General features: G+C 39.3%; 2 protein-coding genes across 2 annotated transcripts; both read left to right on the plus strand.

Annotated features, from left to right (window-relative positions):
- Positions 1-2,684: 2,684 nt before the first annotated feature.
- Positions 2,685-7,475, plus strand: LOC125178892. Its single transcript, XM_047883698.1, has 8 exons — positions 2,685-2,828; positions 3,603-3,831; positions 4,154-4,381; positions 4,683-5,410; positions 5,594-5,842; positions 6,447-6,568; positions 6,935-7,013; positions 7,335-7,475. Exons 1-8 carry the CDS (start codon positions 2,685-2,687, stop codon positions 7,473-7,475), a joined length of 1,920 nt encoding a protein of 639 aa, XP_047739654.1.
- A 2,031-nt stretch (positions 7,476-9,506) lies between these two features.
- On the plus strand, positions 9,507-14,266 carry LOC108668135. Its single transcript, XM_018155291.2, has 8 exons — positions 9,507-9,584; positions 9,949-10,078; positions 10,496-10,674; positions 11,358-11,589; positions 11,810-11,887; positions 12,230-12,423; positions 12,636-12,887; positions 13,285-14,266. Exons 1-8 carry the CDS (start codon positions 9,507-9,509, stop codon positions 13,450-13,452), a joined length of 1,311 nt encoding a protein of 436 aa, XP_018010780.1. The 3' UTR covers positions 13,453-14,266.
- Positions 14,267-15,459: the final 1,193 nt, after the last annotated feature.

The raw sequence follows: 15,459 nt of genomic DNA on the forward strand, positions 1-15,459 counted from the left end.
TTATAACGCAGTGTTTGCTGCATTTTTGTTTAATCGCAATTTGGACAAGTTACGTTTGCATGCAGTTTTAGATTATTATACACTAATTAATTAACAAGATAATAGAGTGAAAGCTAAAAAAACTTAATGACACTCGTTTCTCTAAAATAAGGATTTAATGTTATATTCAAAATATCAGCACATTATTCATGTATGAATTAGTATTTCAGGTGTGTTGTTGGTGATGACTAATAGCAAAATTGATATAGGTGTGTAAAATGCACTGAAGTATTTAAATTGTCTTAGCACCAATGATATTCATGCAATTTATGTGACTTTTTTCTTGTGATCTTCTGATGTCTTCAATAATGAAGGCATCCCCCTATATGCTTCTCCTAATTTAGTGAGTATTAAGACAAACAGGATTCATTATTTTGTATTAGAACTAATTGCCATCATTACCGCCGAGTCATAACTCAACTTGCCGTCCTCGAAACGATATACATTTATTCAATTATTACTTTAAATTTGTTATTTTCACCTCGACTGAATTAAAATTGCTAGGAAATACCGAGGGGGAATTTCGTCGAAGACGAGAATCATTTCACGGCTCCTAAGTTACAATTGATCAGCTGTTCGATAATTCTATTCGTTCATGGCTCACTACGCGTATAGATGTCTTCTGCAATAAACAAGACGATGTTTACCGGATATGGTGGTTGCAGTTTTGCTCTTCTGTTAGCTGTTCATCTCACTGGCATATCTCTAGGCTGCAAACTAAGAGCCGATTTAAATACAAGTATATTGGTTCAAAATAATCCTAAAGTTTCGAAATACTCATTGAGAACACTCTCATACATGATATCTGTCGAAATAACTTCTGTTCACTTGGAATGTAATCGGCAGCCACAATTCACAGACCAAGTTATTGGCGAGACTGAAGAGTCTTCATGAGGTCTACCTTTCTCTGGTGTCACACTATTATTAAGACAAGACCAACAGACATCACGCAACTCACTCCCAACTACGGTAGACATCGACATTCTCAGATCTAAAGAATCGCATGAATATAAGAGTTTGGTGACCGTTCCATTGTTTATTACTGCGTTCATAAATATGTAATAATTATGGGTGAAAAGATGCACAGAAATCACAAGGAAAACTGTAAGAAAAATGTGGAAGGGGCGCGAAAGCACGCTTCTGACATTCATATATCTGAAAGGTTTCTACTGAGTGACTTCTGTAGAGAAACGATTCTCAATTTTTGGCTTCTTTTGACATGAAATTCGTTTGTGCAGGTGACGGAATATCTGTCCTCTTTCCGGTGGACCAGCATTGATGCCCTTACGCAACTAGCCAACGAGATCCACAACTCCCGGTCTGGAGAGAACACCAACGTCGCTACTGAGGAGGAACAACAAGAATCATCCAATGAGTTTGCTGGACACCGATTGCTATTGAGGCTCTTCCACCAGGACTGTCAAACGCTATTGTCGTTATTGGAAAAGATTTCGACGCGTGTTCCAGGCAATTCCTTGGATTTTGTTATTGTTAAAGATTGGTACTTTTAAACTCTTCATGAGAAGATTCAACTACTCTACTCTACTACTCTACTACTCTGCTAATATGATCTCATTTTATTGACTCTCCACGTCAATTTCCTTAGTAAGGGAATTGTAAGGGAGTAAGGGGATTTTTCTCTCTATTTGCAGACGAAGGTGTGCGTATCTGCATTGTTCTCCAAGACACTTGTCTCAGTTTACCATGTGATTTGTGCACGTCTGCCAAGGTGGTCAACCTTGCCTTGGAGGACCAGGTGACTATGTAGACCGTAACGAGCAATTATACGTGAGTGATAAATGCAATCATGATCTCACAAACTATTCCTAAAAATACAATCAGGATAATAATTAAAATATAACACATTATTTTTAAAATGTATTCTTTGAACAACAGGAATTGGTTCAATTCATGGTACGCACCTTCCTTCGCTACGACCCTGACAACTCCTGCCAAGAGGCTATGCTGGTATCCATGCTACGTCAGCACACGGACATGCGCCGCCGCTACCACGACGCCAGAGCAAAGTGTGAAGACGTTCTGCTGGACAAAGAATCTCCTGCCGTGTCCACTCAGGCATTGGAAAAACTGCACGTTGTCATTTCGCAGTTGGAAGAGGTGCTCATTCTTTATGATATGTCTCAGATACTGAAATATTTGGTTTTTTCAACTCTTAAGAATGCTCTTGTAGTGACGGACAAATCTCAACTTTGATTCACTCAGCATCAATATTCTAAATTATATTATAGTTCATGTTAAGAAATTTCCGGATGGGAGGACATGTTTGGGAAACATTTTTATGAGTACAAATTTTCGAAACTGTTTAATTTTTTTAATTTAAAAAATAAGCATTTTCCCATCATTAGTTTTCTTTAAAATTACTAGACTTTATTAATAACACGTTGATTTTTAAAGTACGAGTACATTCAAGACTTCAGCGCAGATTTCGTCTAGTCCTGGGTTATTTTTCTCGCTTCTTGCTTCATGAATAATCATTAAATAAGGAAAAAGGAGTTTCGATTATTCAATAAACTCGGGAACGACTCCACTATTCTAACTTGAAATTTTGTAACAAAAATCGTGTGATGACGACGAGTCTCACGAGTCTCACTCGTCTCACGACGAAAAAATGTAATGACGAGACCATGCTACGTCAGCACACGGACATGCGCCGCCGCTACCACGACGCCAGAGCAAAGTGTGAAGACGTTCTGCTGGACATAGAATCTCCTGCCGTGTCTACTCAGGCATTGGAAAAACTGCACGTTGTCATCTCGCAGTTGGAAGAGGTGCTCATTCTTCATATACTGTTGTGCCATATACTAAAATTTTTGGTTTGTTTAACTGTTAAGGATGCTCGTGTAGTGAAGGACGAATCTAATCTTTGATTCACTCAGCATCAATGTTCTAAATTATATTTATAGTATATAACAAATTTGAAATTTCTGTATCAGAGGACATGTTGGCGAAAAATTTTTATGAGCACAAAGTTTCGAAAATGTTGATTTTTTTAATTTTAAAAAGCAATTTCCTATCATTAGTATTCTTAAATAGTACTCAACGCTCATTAATAACGCGTTGATTTTCAAGTTTCGAGTGCATTCATGACTGCAGCGCAGATTTTGTCTAGTCAATGGTTATTTTTCTCGCTTCTAGCTTTATGAATAATCATTACACAAGGGAAAAGGAGTTTCGATTATTCAATAAACTCGGGAACGACTCCACTATTCTAGCTGGAAAATTTGGAACAAAAATCGTGTGATGACGACGAGTCTCACTAAATCAACACTCAGAAGAATGAAGAGGCCATATTGTCCAAATTAAGAACCACTTTCTACACGGGTCATTGGCACGCCAGTTTCTGTGTTTGAAGTGGTCAATATGAACCACACAACGGATGAAGGTGCATCGATATTTGGACATTGTCTCACACAGTTATCTGAGTAGAGACGTGAATAACAGCCAATTTAGACTACATTTAAATCATCTGGAACATTTAAATTGTTGAAATGATTCTGAGCAAAGTTTTAACTTATTATTGAACGTTCGAAACCTCCTCTCAGTCTCGAGCCCAAGTGGACGTCCTAGAGAAGCAATTAAGGAAGGTCTGCCGCGAGGTCCGAAGTCTATGGACGCCGGCGGCCGTGGCTGTAGGGCGAGCTTGGCGGGCGCTGGAGAGAGTGCAGGAGTTCGTCAAGCGCAGACACAGATTTGCCTTGCCTTCTGTAGTTCCCGACCTGCAACTTTTCGTTGATATTTTCGTGGTCCGCGCACGTCAAAACCTAGGAAAAGGTAAGTGCATACGATAAAAGTGCACCAAAATGATCACAATATTCACATTTGAGGCCGAAATCCGGAATTAGTGCAGTACCTTTTCAATAAGCTCAATATTAAACCTTTCTTCTTCAAAGAGTTTTACCTATTGAACGGCTTACGCTCATGAACATTGATCCATATCCATGTATTCAATCTATTTAATCATAATATGCACGATGAGATTTTTCTACATTGACACAAAAAACTCGATTTACTCATCGTCGCACCGCTTTTACGCACATTTACTATATTACTACACATGAAAGACAACATACTAAGTCAGGATCGCCGTTATCAGACTCGGCAGATAACCACCGCAGTGTGATCTGGTCATCACTCTGGGAGGCTGTTGAGCCTCGTTTACATGAGGATAGTCGACAGTTGACGCGGTGTTGCCTGCTCGTCTCTGCTCTGAAAGATCAACTCGATGATGAACTAACAAGCTCTGATATTGACTCGGATGTCTCAGAACTCAGAGTGGGATCTGAAGAAAAATCAACCAATAATGAAAATGAAATTAATCAACGTGAGTCCAAGTCTTCCATCGATTCGAAACGAGGCAGAAATCCGGAATTTATGCAGTACCTTTTCAATGAGCTCAATAGTAAGCCTTTCTTCTCCAAAGAGCTCTACCTATTGAATGGCTTATGCTCATGAACGTTGATCCATATCCATGTATTCGATCTTTTTAATCATAACATGTCCGATGAAATTTTCACCATTGCCAGAAAAAGCTCAATTTACGCATCGTCGCACCGCTCTTACACACATTTATTATATTACTACACATGAAAGACAACATACTAAGTCAGGATCGCCGTTATCAGACTCGGCAGATAACCACCGCAGTGTGATCTGGTCATCACTCTGGGAGGCGGTGGAGCCTCGTTTACATGAGGATAGTCGACAGTTGACGCGGTGTTGCCTGCTCGTCTCTGCTCTGAAAGATCAACTCGATGATGAACTAACAAGCTCTGATATTGACTCGGATGTCTCAGAACTCAGAATGGGATCTGAAGAAAAATTAACCAATGGTGAAAATGAAATCAACGAACGTAAGTCCCAGCCTTCCATCGATTCGAAGGAAATAGACGAATTCATATCTGGAAGCCTGGAAAAGGTTCTTAGTGAAGTGGATTACATTGTTGACAAGAAGCGCGTTGATGATGACTTGCAGGGCTTTCATCTGTCGAATATTACAGGCGAACAGAGAAAGAAACTGCTGAGAAGCGTATCGTTTTCCCAGCCTGCAAATCGATTACCACGTCTCTCTAAAAAACATTCGTCCTTACCGCTCGATTTTCAGTTGAGTTCTTCACAAGAGAGCCCTCGACCGTCATCGAGCTGTCCTAACTCAGTTTATTTGCAGGATTATAAGTCCTCATTCTCAAGCCCATTAGAATGTAAAACATTCAGTGAAGTGGTCGCAGAAGAGGCTATGTCTGCTCTGTTGGACGACGGAATAGCTTATCATGCATTGGCGTTCCAAGATTTTTATGACAAAATTACGAACTCGGAGAAAGCAATCACCCTCCAACATAAAGCTTGCGAGCAGGTGACAGCATTTTTTCCCCTCTCTGAACAAGTTGTCATCGTATGTCTGAACAAATATATCCGAAATAATAGTAAACAAAATTGCCCATGTCTAGTAAAGATATTGATATTCATCCCAGTGCTTAATTTTTAATTCATTGCATTATGTGAGAAATCAACATTTTAAACCTTTCCTCCTTTTTAGGCTATCGACTTTCTCCTTGTGAAGTGTCCAACAATCTTTGCTCTGTCTTTGGATACAAATACGACCGGGCAGCAGAAGCTACAACCTAATTCCTCACGAGATGATTACGAGAAAATAGAAGCAGATGGGGAATATTCTCCGCAGCGAAGAAAGTTCGTTAAGCTTGTCGAAAACATTCTAATTAATGACCGAAGTCTGGACGAAGATGCACTACAGGATCTGTTCTATGATCGGCATCACTTGATCAAGGTGTGATGTAAATACGTGGCTTCTAATTCAATGTTAAATTTCATTCAAATTTTAATAGATTATTTTGGAACATTTTCATGATAATGGAATGCATGGAAAGCTTTTTCATTTTGAGTTTGCATCACTTGTGGAGTCTATTTCGAAATAATTTTTTGGTTTAATCATCTGATGTGATCTTCTGATCCCTTTGTACTATGATGAAGTAATCTTAATATTACTAGTATTACTTTGAATGTAATTTGGATTGTTGTTTTATATAAATATAATAAATCTGTAAATAGTGCGAATTAACGACTCCCGCGACGGGAGATTAGTTGAATAGTCTTCATCATGCGCTAACGTTCGGAAATATTTATGCCTCGATAATGAGGTATCTTCCCTTCTCATGACGGAAACATTGTCTCTTTCCCTTCTTATTTTTCTAATTTCTTCTCTTTTTCTCGTTTTCATTGTTGGTATAGTTTCTCCTCCTCACATTTCTTTGTTTGTCATAGAAATCTTGAATCTATCGTACGCTATAGGAAAGTTGCACTCCCACGATGCACAGGTTGGATTACTGGCTTACCTGTGATATCGCAATTTCTTATTAGAATCCTGCCCCCAGGACCTGCGAATGCTACTCCTGTTCCACGTTTTATGCCATCGTGATCTGGAAAACTGGACTTCTCGTTTGTTGGCCAAAGTAGTCCCGGAACTCTCAGTTCCAGACCGCGGACCGGAGGAGAAGTGAGGACGCTGTTACTGTATATATATAGAGATAATATTTTAATTTTAAATTTCCGCCCGGTAATGCAGTTCTATTATATTATACTAGATTCATAATGTTGCGAGTGTTACCTGTTTCAATTTGAATTTTGATAGCTGATTATTTGCTTCGATTCTGTTAATATGCGAATCTTTATACGAAATACCCAAGTTCTGAGTGCCTCATAAGGCAAAAGTGCCCAAAAACCTAATTATATTTTGAAGGTATTATATCAATAGCTATAATGTAACCCTATTTAATGTACGAAAATGAGATTGGAATTAATAATCGTAGATAGGAATATTTATTCATACATTTAAAAACTGACTCGTAATATTCGGCCTCAGAATCGCCGCAAGCCTTCTGCAGCGCCGGCAGCTGAGCCGCTGCAGCGCTGTCGAGCCTCAACGTGATGCTCTTCTGCAGGTCCATCACGCTACTAAATATTAGTAATCATAGATTATTCAATGCGTTCTGCTCATCGGTTCACAGGATCAGTTCGAAGTAATCTATTGAGGAATTGCTGTTGATCGTAACTGGGAGATTTTTCGAAATGAGAGCAGGGCGAACATCTCACTCAAAGAAAAGCTCATGCCTTACCAGGCGTTTCAAATCTCGGTAAAAAAAAACATTTTTTACTTAGATCTTGCATGTAAATCATTTTTAATTGCATCTTGCATATGAGAAAATGTGTAACAAAAATTGTAACTTCAATTTTGAAGTTTGTATGTTTTCATTCGGTCTCAGATCTGGTGTGGAGATGAGCATGCCGACGTCGTCGCTCTTGTGAGATCAGCTCTGAGGCGCCTCGGTGTTCCGTACTACAAAACCTGGTTCAAACCAGCTCCCGACTTACTTCATTTCCAGGTGTTGTTAAAGACCCTTTGATCGTTCATTCTTACCTCGGTGTTCCGTACTACAAAGCCTGGTTCATACCAGCGCTCGACTTACTTCATTTCCAGGTGTTGTTAAAGACCCTTTGATCGTTCATTCTTACCTCGGTGTTCCGTACTACAAAGCCTGGTTCAAACCAGCGCCCGACTTACTTCATTTCCAGGTGTTGTTAAAGACCCATTGATCGTTCATTCTTACCTCGGTGTTCCGTACTACAAAGCCTGGTTCAAACCAGCGCCCGACTTACTTCATTTCCAGGTGTTGTTAAAGACCCACTGATCGTTCATTCTTACCTCGGTGTTCCGTACTACAAAGCCTGGTTCAAACCAGCGCCCGACTTACTTCATTTCCAGGTGTTGTTAAAGACCCATTGATCGTTCATTCTTAACTCTTTTCATCTTTGAAATATTTCTCGTTTGGTTTTTGGTAATTTAAGAATAGACAGTTGATTATTTTGTGATGCATGCCACAGACTTGCTACATTTCCACATGATGAAACGGATCCTCTCTTCATTTAAGTTTTATCGCCTTTTACATTTTATTGATTTCCCCTTCAACGCTCATTAACTCAGATAGAAAATAGACATTAGCTTACTTCACTGCATTCAGGTTCATCGTGAGCCTAGCGCGTGCATCGAAATAGGAATCGTCTGCAGGTTTCATTCATGAAACATACTAATCATTTTTTTTTTATAATGTAGACTTGTGCATGACTCCACATTGCCTAAATTTTTCATCGCCTCATTTCTTCAATTTTTCTTTCAAATATTTATTGCCTTTAGTTTGATGATGTGCAGGCTTATATACTCGTATCATCACCGATTAACATATTCTCGGGTGAACTTATTATCCAAAATTCAAAAACTAAATATCTGTACGGCACAATATTATTTTGCGCTCAGGCCCAAGAGAAAACTTCGTCGGAAGAGCTATCGCCTGTGATAATTTCTTTGTCTTCTTCAAATTTTGCTTGCGTCCATGCGTGAAAAAATATACCGATCAAAAGCGGAGAAAATATTAGAATTATTAAATTATTTAGAACTCGATTAGCTATATTTAAGTTCACATCTTCAATCGAGGCCCAGATTCTGATGATTGTTTGTTATGTCTCTGGCAGATGGACGTTGAGCGAATCTTACATCTTGCCGTTCGTAGAGACCACGTACACGTGGTGCTCGTGGACACGCCGGTCTCAGTGAGTTATAAGTGCTCATATTTTTGGATCAATGGAGAAACGAAGTGATCGATGACTTACGTTGTACATTTTTATTTTTTTGAGCTTCAGAGCTTCAATTCCCATTTGCAAAGATAAAGTTTACAAAGTACTCGATTAATTCTATCGAATAAAAGTTTTCTCTTGATTAATGTTGTTCCTTCATGAATTTTACATCATCTTTAACCACAACTCGTCTTTAATTGGGATCACATTTTTCCGTCGAAATTAAGCAACTGTGATTCCAATTTGTGTTACAGTTTCAAATTAATTCCCAATTAATTCAGTTTCAAAGTAATTTACATGCCCAATGATGAAATTTTCATTTATTCCTTCACACGTTGATACATTGTAAATTTATCCCACTCTTCATCAGGCGCTGTCTGCGGTAGAAGCAGCGGTGCAGAACATCGATGCAAGTCTCGTACGTAACGCTCTCGTCCTACGATTTAAAATGCACAGACAATCAACTTTTTAATTTTTTGTGATTGAAGATTCATAATATATACTAAATTATATATGATATACTTTTTGTATAGGCCACTCATCCCATCAAAAACCAAATATCTAAACGGTACAATATTATTTTGCGCTCAGACCCAAGAGAAAACTTCCTCGGAAGAGCTATCACCTGTGATAAATTATTTGTCTTCTTCAAATTTTGCTTGCGTCCATGCGTGAAAAAATATACCGATCAAAAGCGGAGAAAATATTTGAGTTATTTAGTTATTTAGAACTCGATTAGCTATAATTAAGTTCACATCTTCAATCGAGGCCCAGATTCTTATGATTGTTGGTAATGTCTCCGGCAGATGGACGTTGAGCGAATCTTACATCTTGCCGTTCGTAGAGACCACGTACACGTGGTGCTCGTGGACACGCCGGTCACAGTGAGTTACAAGTGGTCCTATTTTTGGATCAATGGATAAACGAAGTGATCGATGACTTACGTTGTACATTTTTGTTTGTGAGCTTCACTTACCATTTGCGAAGATAAGGTTTACAAAGTACTGGATTTATTCTAGCGAATAAAATGTTTTCTCTTCATAAATGTTGTGCCTTCCTGAATTTTAGCATCATCTTTAATCACAACTCGTGCTTTGGTTCACATTTTTCCGTTGAAATTAAGCAACAGTGATTCGAATTTATATTCAAATAATTCAGTTTCAAAGTAATTTATGTGCCCAAAGGTGTGATTTTCATTTATTTCCTCTACATGTTCATACTTTGTAAATTTATGCAACTCCCCATTAGGCGCTGTCTGCGGTAGAAGCAGCGGTGCAGAACATCGATGCAAGTCTCGTACGTAACGCTCTCGTCCTCGTCCTTGTGAAGCGCACTCCGCTGAACAACAACAAACTCTCTCAGCCCTGCCGCCACGTTGGTACGACTAATTATAATTATTGATTGAAAATTTCATGTAAAACTTCAATCTGGTGGCACATGTCAAGATAGAATCCATTTTCATTTCTTCGGGAAATGCAATTGCAACCCACAGTTTCCATCTAAAAAATATCAATTCTATTTATGACGGTTCTAATTGTGAGACTATTATTCAATCATTATAATATGCATAAAAATAACAATTAACATATTTATGGTATTTTTATGGATAATATAAGAAGTTAGGCTTGTTAGCACAATTGATATTGTTTTCCAATGAGACTTGAGACACCTCGGCTGTTATTGACTTTCCTGTACATCGAATCCTTCCAAGAAGAGGAACTCGGAGACTTCGGAAAATTCACTTATTTTGATATTACTACTCAAACTAAACCAATTATAAAATAAATTTTTCCAGTGGTACTCGAAGCACCACTGGGGTTGTCGAGCTTGCACCACCATTCCCCCCAAGACAACCGCAACGTTTCACCGCGTCCGAGTTACTGTACCATCGACTTCCTGTCTCTTCCTGTGATGCCGACTGCAAGCTCTTCCATGGCCAAACATGAGAAGACGAGCCCTGTTGTGGCTGAGGAGGTAAACACCTTTATCCGAGTACACTCTATTCAACTGTCAAATCTGCCAACAATTATAACTAATATATGTTATTATAAAATGCAAAATTTTGTCAATACATTTCCTTGCTAAATTGAAACTAATTGTTATACATACCGATCCCAGCATGAACAACAATATTACTCTACTGAGTCGTTCTGCGCAAGTTACGTCATCTCCACTTATTCTGTAATTTATTCAATTATTTATGGAAATACTTGAAAATTTTACTGGTCACTGAAATATTTTCCCAATTCTATTTTTTTATATACATTGACCAATTGACCGTTCATTCCTTGAAAGAACGGTCATACGAAAGAATCATTTTGTGCAACGGACCTGTAAAATATCTCCAGCCAAATTGTCCCAAATTCCCCACTTCAGCCACTTGTGAATATCCCAAGGAACTGGCCCCGATTTGTATATCTCATGCGGAAAGCGAATCAAAGTTTTATTTTATGATTCTAACCTTGTCTCCATGATCAATTCAACCCTGACTTATATTAGCACCCGCTACCTCTGATGCACGATTTAAGTTGATCTATATATCAGTTGCTAATTATTTTTTAAAAAGTTCGATTATAGAGTATGTTACTAGGGAAACATTCCCTGACTACTTGCTGTGTATTTTCTCTGTCCCATACATACTCCATGATCTTGAGCAGCTTCCGTACCTGCGTTCCGCCGACTCATCAGACACCAAGCGTCTAGCAAACTGTTTGCTCACAGACGTCCAAATGAGAGAGCTGGACACCGCGGTGCCCATGTATGAAGCCCCCGACACTGAGGCATTGATGGCCACTAAACCTCCTGCAAACAAGTCTATATATACGATGGAAACCCAGCAATATATCGGTCGTGTTCCACTTCTAATCACCATTCCTCGCGATCACAACGGTATTTTGTACTCACTCAAAGGTGCTCACTTCTAATCACAAAGATATTTCGGTTCCCAAGAGTTAACATCCTAAAGTTATGTGCACATGTTCGTAGTTAAAATAATTTGTTATTCAGGAACGTATTTACCGGCTTTGGGTTCATAACTTTATCGTTTTACTCTATATCATTCACAATGCGTTTTCGTTTCAACGACTATCATCAACATTCTCCCCTGCAGATGCTCTTCCTGTCAACGAATTCAAACTCGCATGGCCTTCAACCCTTGCATCCGCGTCGCTTCAGTCATTGCGCACAGGTTCTACATTGTTCATACAAAGGATTTTTATATATTTTAACTTTCAGTTTCAAATACATGTGAAATTAGAATCAATAATTATATGTTGTTCATGTTTCTACACTAAAGATTAGTATTAACGACTTGGATGATTGAGTATAAGACCAAATTCGAAGATGCTTTTTATAAATTCTGTCTGTTACACTTCTCATCGATATTTACTCGGAGGGGCATTTGTAGCTCATTGAACCGTTAAATTCGATGCTTCACTCATGTATCAATATATTTTTGTACCACAAAATTATTATCTCTTTATAATTGGCTAAGACAATAAATTAGCCCGTTGTTGTTGCTACCATGCAGTCACTGTGGTGAATTCGACGGTGGTTGACATCCTCAAGTGGCTCCAAGACATTCTCGCCGCCTCGGCCATAGCGGTGACCGGGGAGGCGGCTCAAGATTGTTCCTTTCTCGTGAATTTGGCGTGGCGGCAGGAAGCCAAATTCCAGGAATTTTATTCCTTGGAGGCATCCATTAAACTTGAAGAAATATATCAGGTGCACAGAAAATTTTATTTCAGTTTGTATGTTGAAAACTTCCACTTTTTCGTGCTTCTAATTCACGATGGATTTCATTGTAAAATGATTTTGATTGGTTTTAGCCTTTGTTTTTCATCGAAAAATAGCCGAAAGTTAGTTCACATTATTCATTTTGTTACAGATTTATTTTTGTATATTTTATCATCAATTTGTGGCCAACCATTTTTCAGGACTTTAAATCAAGTCATCACTCCACAACGTCAGCATTGCTGAGGATTTACGAAGTTATTGATGACTTGACGAGGGCTCTCTTTGGAGATTCTCTCACCAACCGATATTCAGATGATGTGCGGTGCAGCTCAGCGATGTCCAAGCTATTGTGTGGCAATGCACTTACCGAGCAAACACTGCCTCTGGCAACGCGTCTCCTCGCCAGAACTTGGCATTTACTAACTTTATCACAGCGCCAGCTTCATGACTGGGTGCGTGCTAAGAACGAATAAGTATAAGTTATTCTGACAAATGTTTTTTTTTTTTGGAGATTGAATCTCTTTCAGCTGCGTTACAAATATTTAAAATGAAGTGACCCATTCTAGTCTTAATAAAGTGCGGCTAGAGAAAATACATTAAATTAACTAATCATTAAACCAATGACGTACTTGAGTTTTTAATAGCGAATGCACGTGCAGTTGAGAAGTGACGATTAACTGAGCGCATTGCATGGGCGCGATATAAAAATTGAATATTACCTGATTTTTGCTTTCAAGGAAATTGAAAAAAATAAAATATGACTCGGTCAAAAGATGAAATAAAATGTTAATATTCATGAAAGAGTTAAAATAAGACTCGAAATCAAATTGCGTCTTGATATTTTTTCAGGCTGGAAGAAGCTTCGCTTTGCCCATAGAAGATGATGTTCGTGACCAACTTCTATCAAGAGCGCAGAGGTTGCGACTGCTTCAGCTATCAGATCGCTGTCTCCAAATGCACACGCCTCTACAATTCGTTGAGGACTCTGTCCGATCCACTGCTGCTGATGAGAGCTGATAATTTTGCTCCAGTGGTACTGTATCCGTTAACTTGGCGCTGCTATGTTGGATGTTAAAGTCCCAAACGTCGACTCGCGGCAAGTTTCTTTTACCTCGCTCCTCTCATTTATGTTCTTCAAGCTTCAAATTTTAGCATTATTACCATTTTTGTCGCTTTCGACATTAACTAATATTACTAATATATGGACACTAGTGCTTGGATAGACCCTAGTGCTTACCGCACCCGAGTGCTTGGACAAAACATCTGCCGGGCAGGAACAGTACACGGTTTAATAAGCCATAGTCTCTTGACCATAGTCTATTGACAATGTAACCATTGACATTGTAATGTTGTATGTCGGTTGCAAATTCCCTACTTGTATTCAGACCGGAGAGATTAAGTATACCGGCGCTGAGGCAGGCCGAGGCTGGTAGTAGTAGCTGTGGCAATCCCGGCTTGCGTACTGGTGCCTCGCTTACAGGGGATTACCTGACAGTCGCCTAGGTGAGCTGTATTTTGTGTTACTGTTAAATACTGTTACTGTATTTTGTGTTACCGTGTTTTGTGTTACTTTTACTTTGTGTGTGTTTACTGATAGGTGGCTTATATTATGAAGAAATAAGGAGGTGTCATGGAAGGCCGTTGGTAGGGTAGTCATCAGGCGTCTGAATTACCAGTGTACTTACGATGTTTATTTTTCTTCTAGGATCAAGAGCTTTGTCCCTCAGTTAGCTCGCTATCTCTCTTCTCCGCGTCTTAGCTCCGTAGTAGACTATTTGTTGAATGTGTTATTTAATAAACTTTGAGGAACTTGCCGTTGGTCATAAATCCCGTCCCGCCTTAAGCATTGCTTCGTAACCAATTGGGCAGCTGTTTACCTATTCAGCTTCCGGTCATTGGTAGGTGAGACAAGGATGGTCAATGCGAACCGTAAGGTGAGGTTATCGGTTACTCGGTGGTCGGAGGCCTGATGTTGACAGACATAAGTTGCAAATTTTTGAGCACAATCTTTCAATTTCATGCCTCCAAATATGCTGCTAGAAGAGCTGCCAACGTTTCTTATAAAATCCCCATCGGAGTTCTAACCATAATGTACTGAACTGCAGCCGCAGGCTGCTGCTATATATACGGTCAATCGATAGACCATTCACCACGCACCAACCGACCATTTACTATGCACCTACAAACCATTCAACACCCACCGACCGATCCTTCAACACAAACCGACCGACCATTCACCACGTATCATGCGTCGATCGACCTTCCAACAGGCACCGACCGACCATTCACCACTAACCGAAAGACACTTCACAACGCACCGACCAAATTTTCACCATGCATTGACTGACTTTGACTGTTTACCACGCACCGACCGACCATTCACCGCGCTCCAACAAACCATTCACCACGCACCGACGGACCATCTCGATCACCACGCACCGACGGACCATTCACCACTCACCAACCTCCATTCAACATGCTAAAACCGACCATTCACCGCGCACCAACCGACTATTCACACGAACCGACCTCCTTAAAGATTTCATGTGTTGGTAATTTTGAAGTTTATAAGTTCTATTTTATGTCAGATATTTCGGTAGTTCATGAATTTACTTGTGAGCTCTAAATTTTCGAGTTTTCGTAGCTAGTTCACCGTCATTAGCTCTTCTTTCGAATCGAAATAGATTTTCACGAACATTGCATGGTCCGGTGAAGCTCCATGGTCACGAAGTTTTGAATTCAAAGATTTAAATGAGGGCGAGGTAATCCATTTATTTGAATCATATAACTTAATCAGTGAAGTGGTCTCTCATATGAATATGAGAGACCTCGACAATATGAATATGCGCTTCCTCGACAATTCTCGCCTTTTTAAACATCTGATTCCAAGCAAATCCTCTTCATTGCCGTTTCAGCCGGACGAAATTTGCATTACTCGATGAGCTATCACTTACAATTATATCATTTGCAGTTTCCGTCTTTAAGATGAAGGCATCGCCAATTCTCTATGACATCCCTTTCGTT

This window comes from Hyalella azteca, unplaced genomic scaffold (assembly GCF_000764305.2).
Source record: "Hyalella azteca isolate HAZT.00-mixed unplaced genomic scaffold, Hazt_2.0.2 contig13476, whole genome shotgun sequence".
NCBI classification, from domain to species: Eukaryota; Metazoa; Arthropoda; class Malacostraca; order Amphipoda; family Hyalellidae; genus Hyalella; species Hyalella azteca.

Excerpts from the sequence above, each read along its gene's own strand:
- LOC108668135 (XM_018155291.2), top strand. The coding sequence starts at position 9,507 with ATGGACGTTGAGCGAATCTTACATCTTGCCGTTCGTAGAGACCACGTA. Across the intron at positions 10,079-10,495 it reads TCAGCCCTGCCGCCACGTTG|TGGTACTCGAAGCACCACTG; the intron begins GTACGACTAATT and ends AAATTTTTCCAG. Across the intron at positions 11,590-11,809 it reads CATTCCTCGCGATCACAACG|ATGCTCTTCCTGTCAACGAA; the intron begins GTATTTTGTACT and ends TCTCCCCTGCAG.
- LOC125178892 (XM_047883698.1), top strand. The coding sequence starts at position 2,685 with ATGCTACGTCAGCACACGGACATGCGCCGCCGCTACCACGACGCCAGA. Across the intron at positions 5,843-6,446 it reads ATCGGCATCACTTGATCAAG|GACCTGCGAATGCTACTCCT; the intron begins GTGTGATGTAAA and ends TCCTGCCCCCAG. Across the intron at positions 6,569-6,934 it reads GACCGCGGACCGGAGGAGAA|AATCGCCGCAAGCCTTCTGC; the intron begins GTGAGGACGCTG and ends ATTCGGCCTCAG.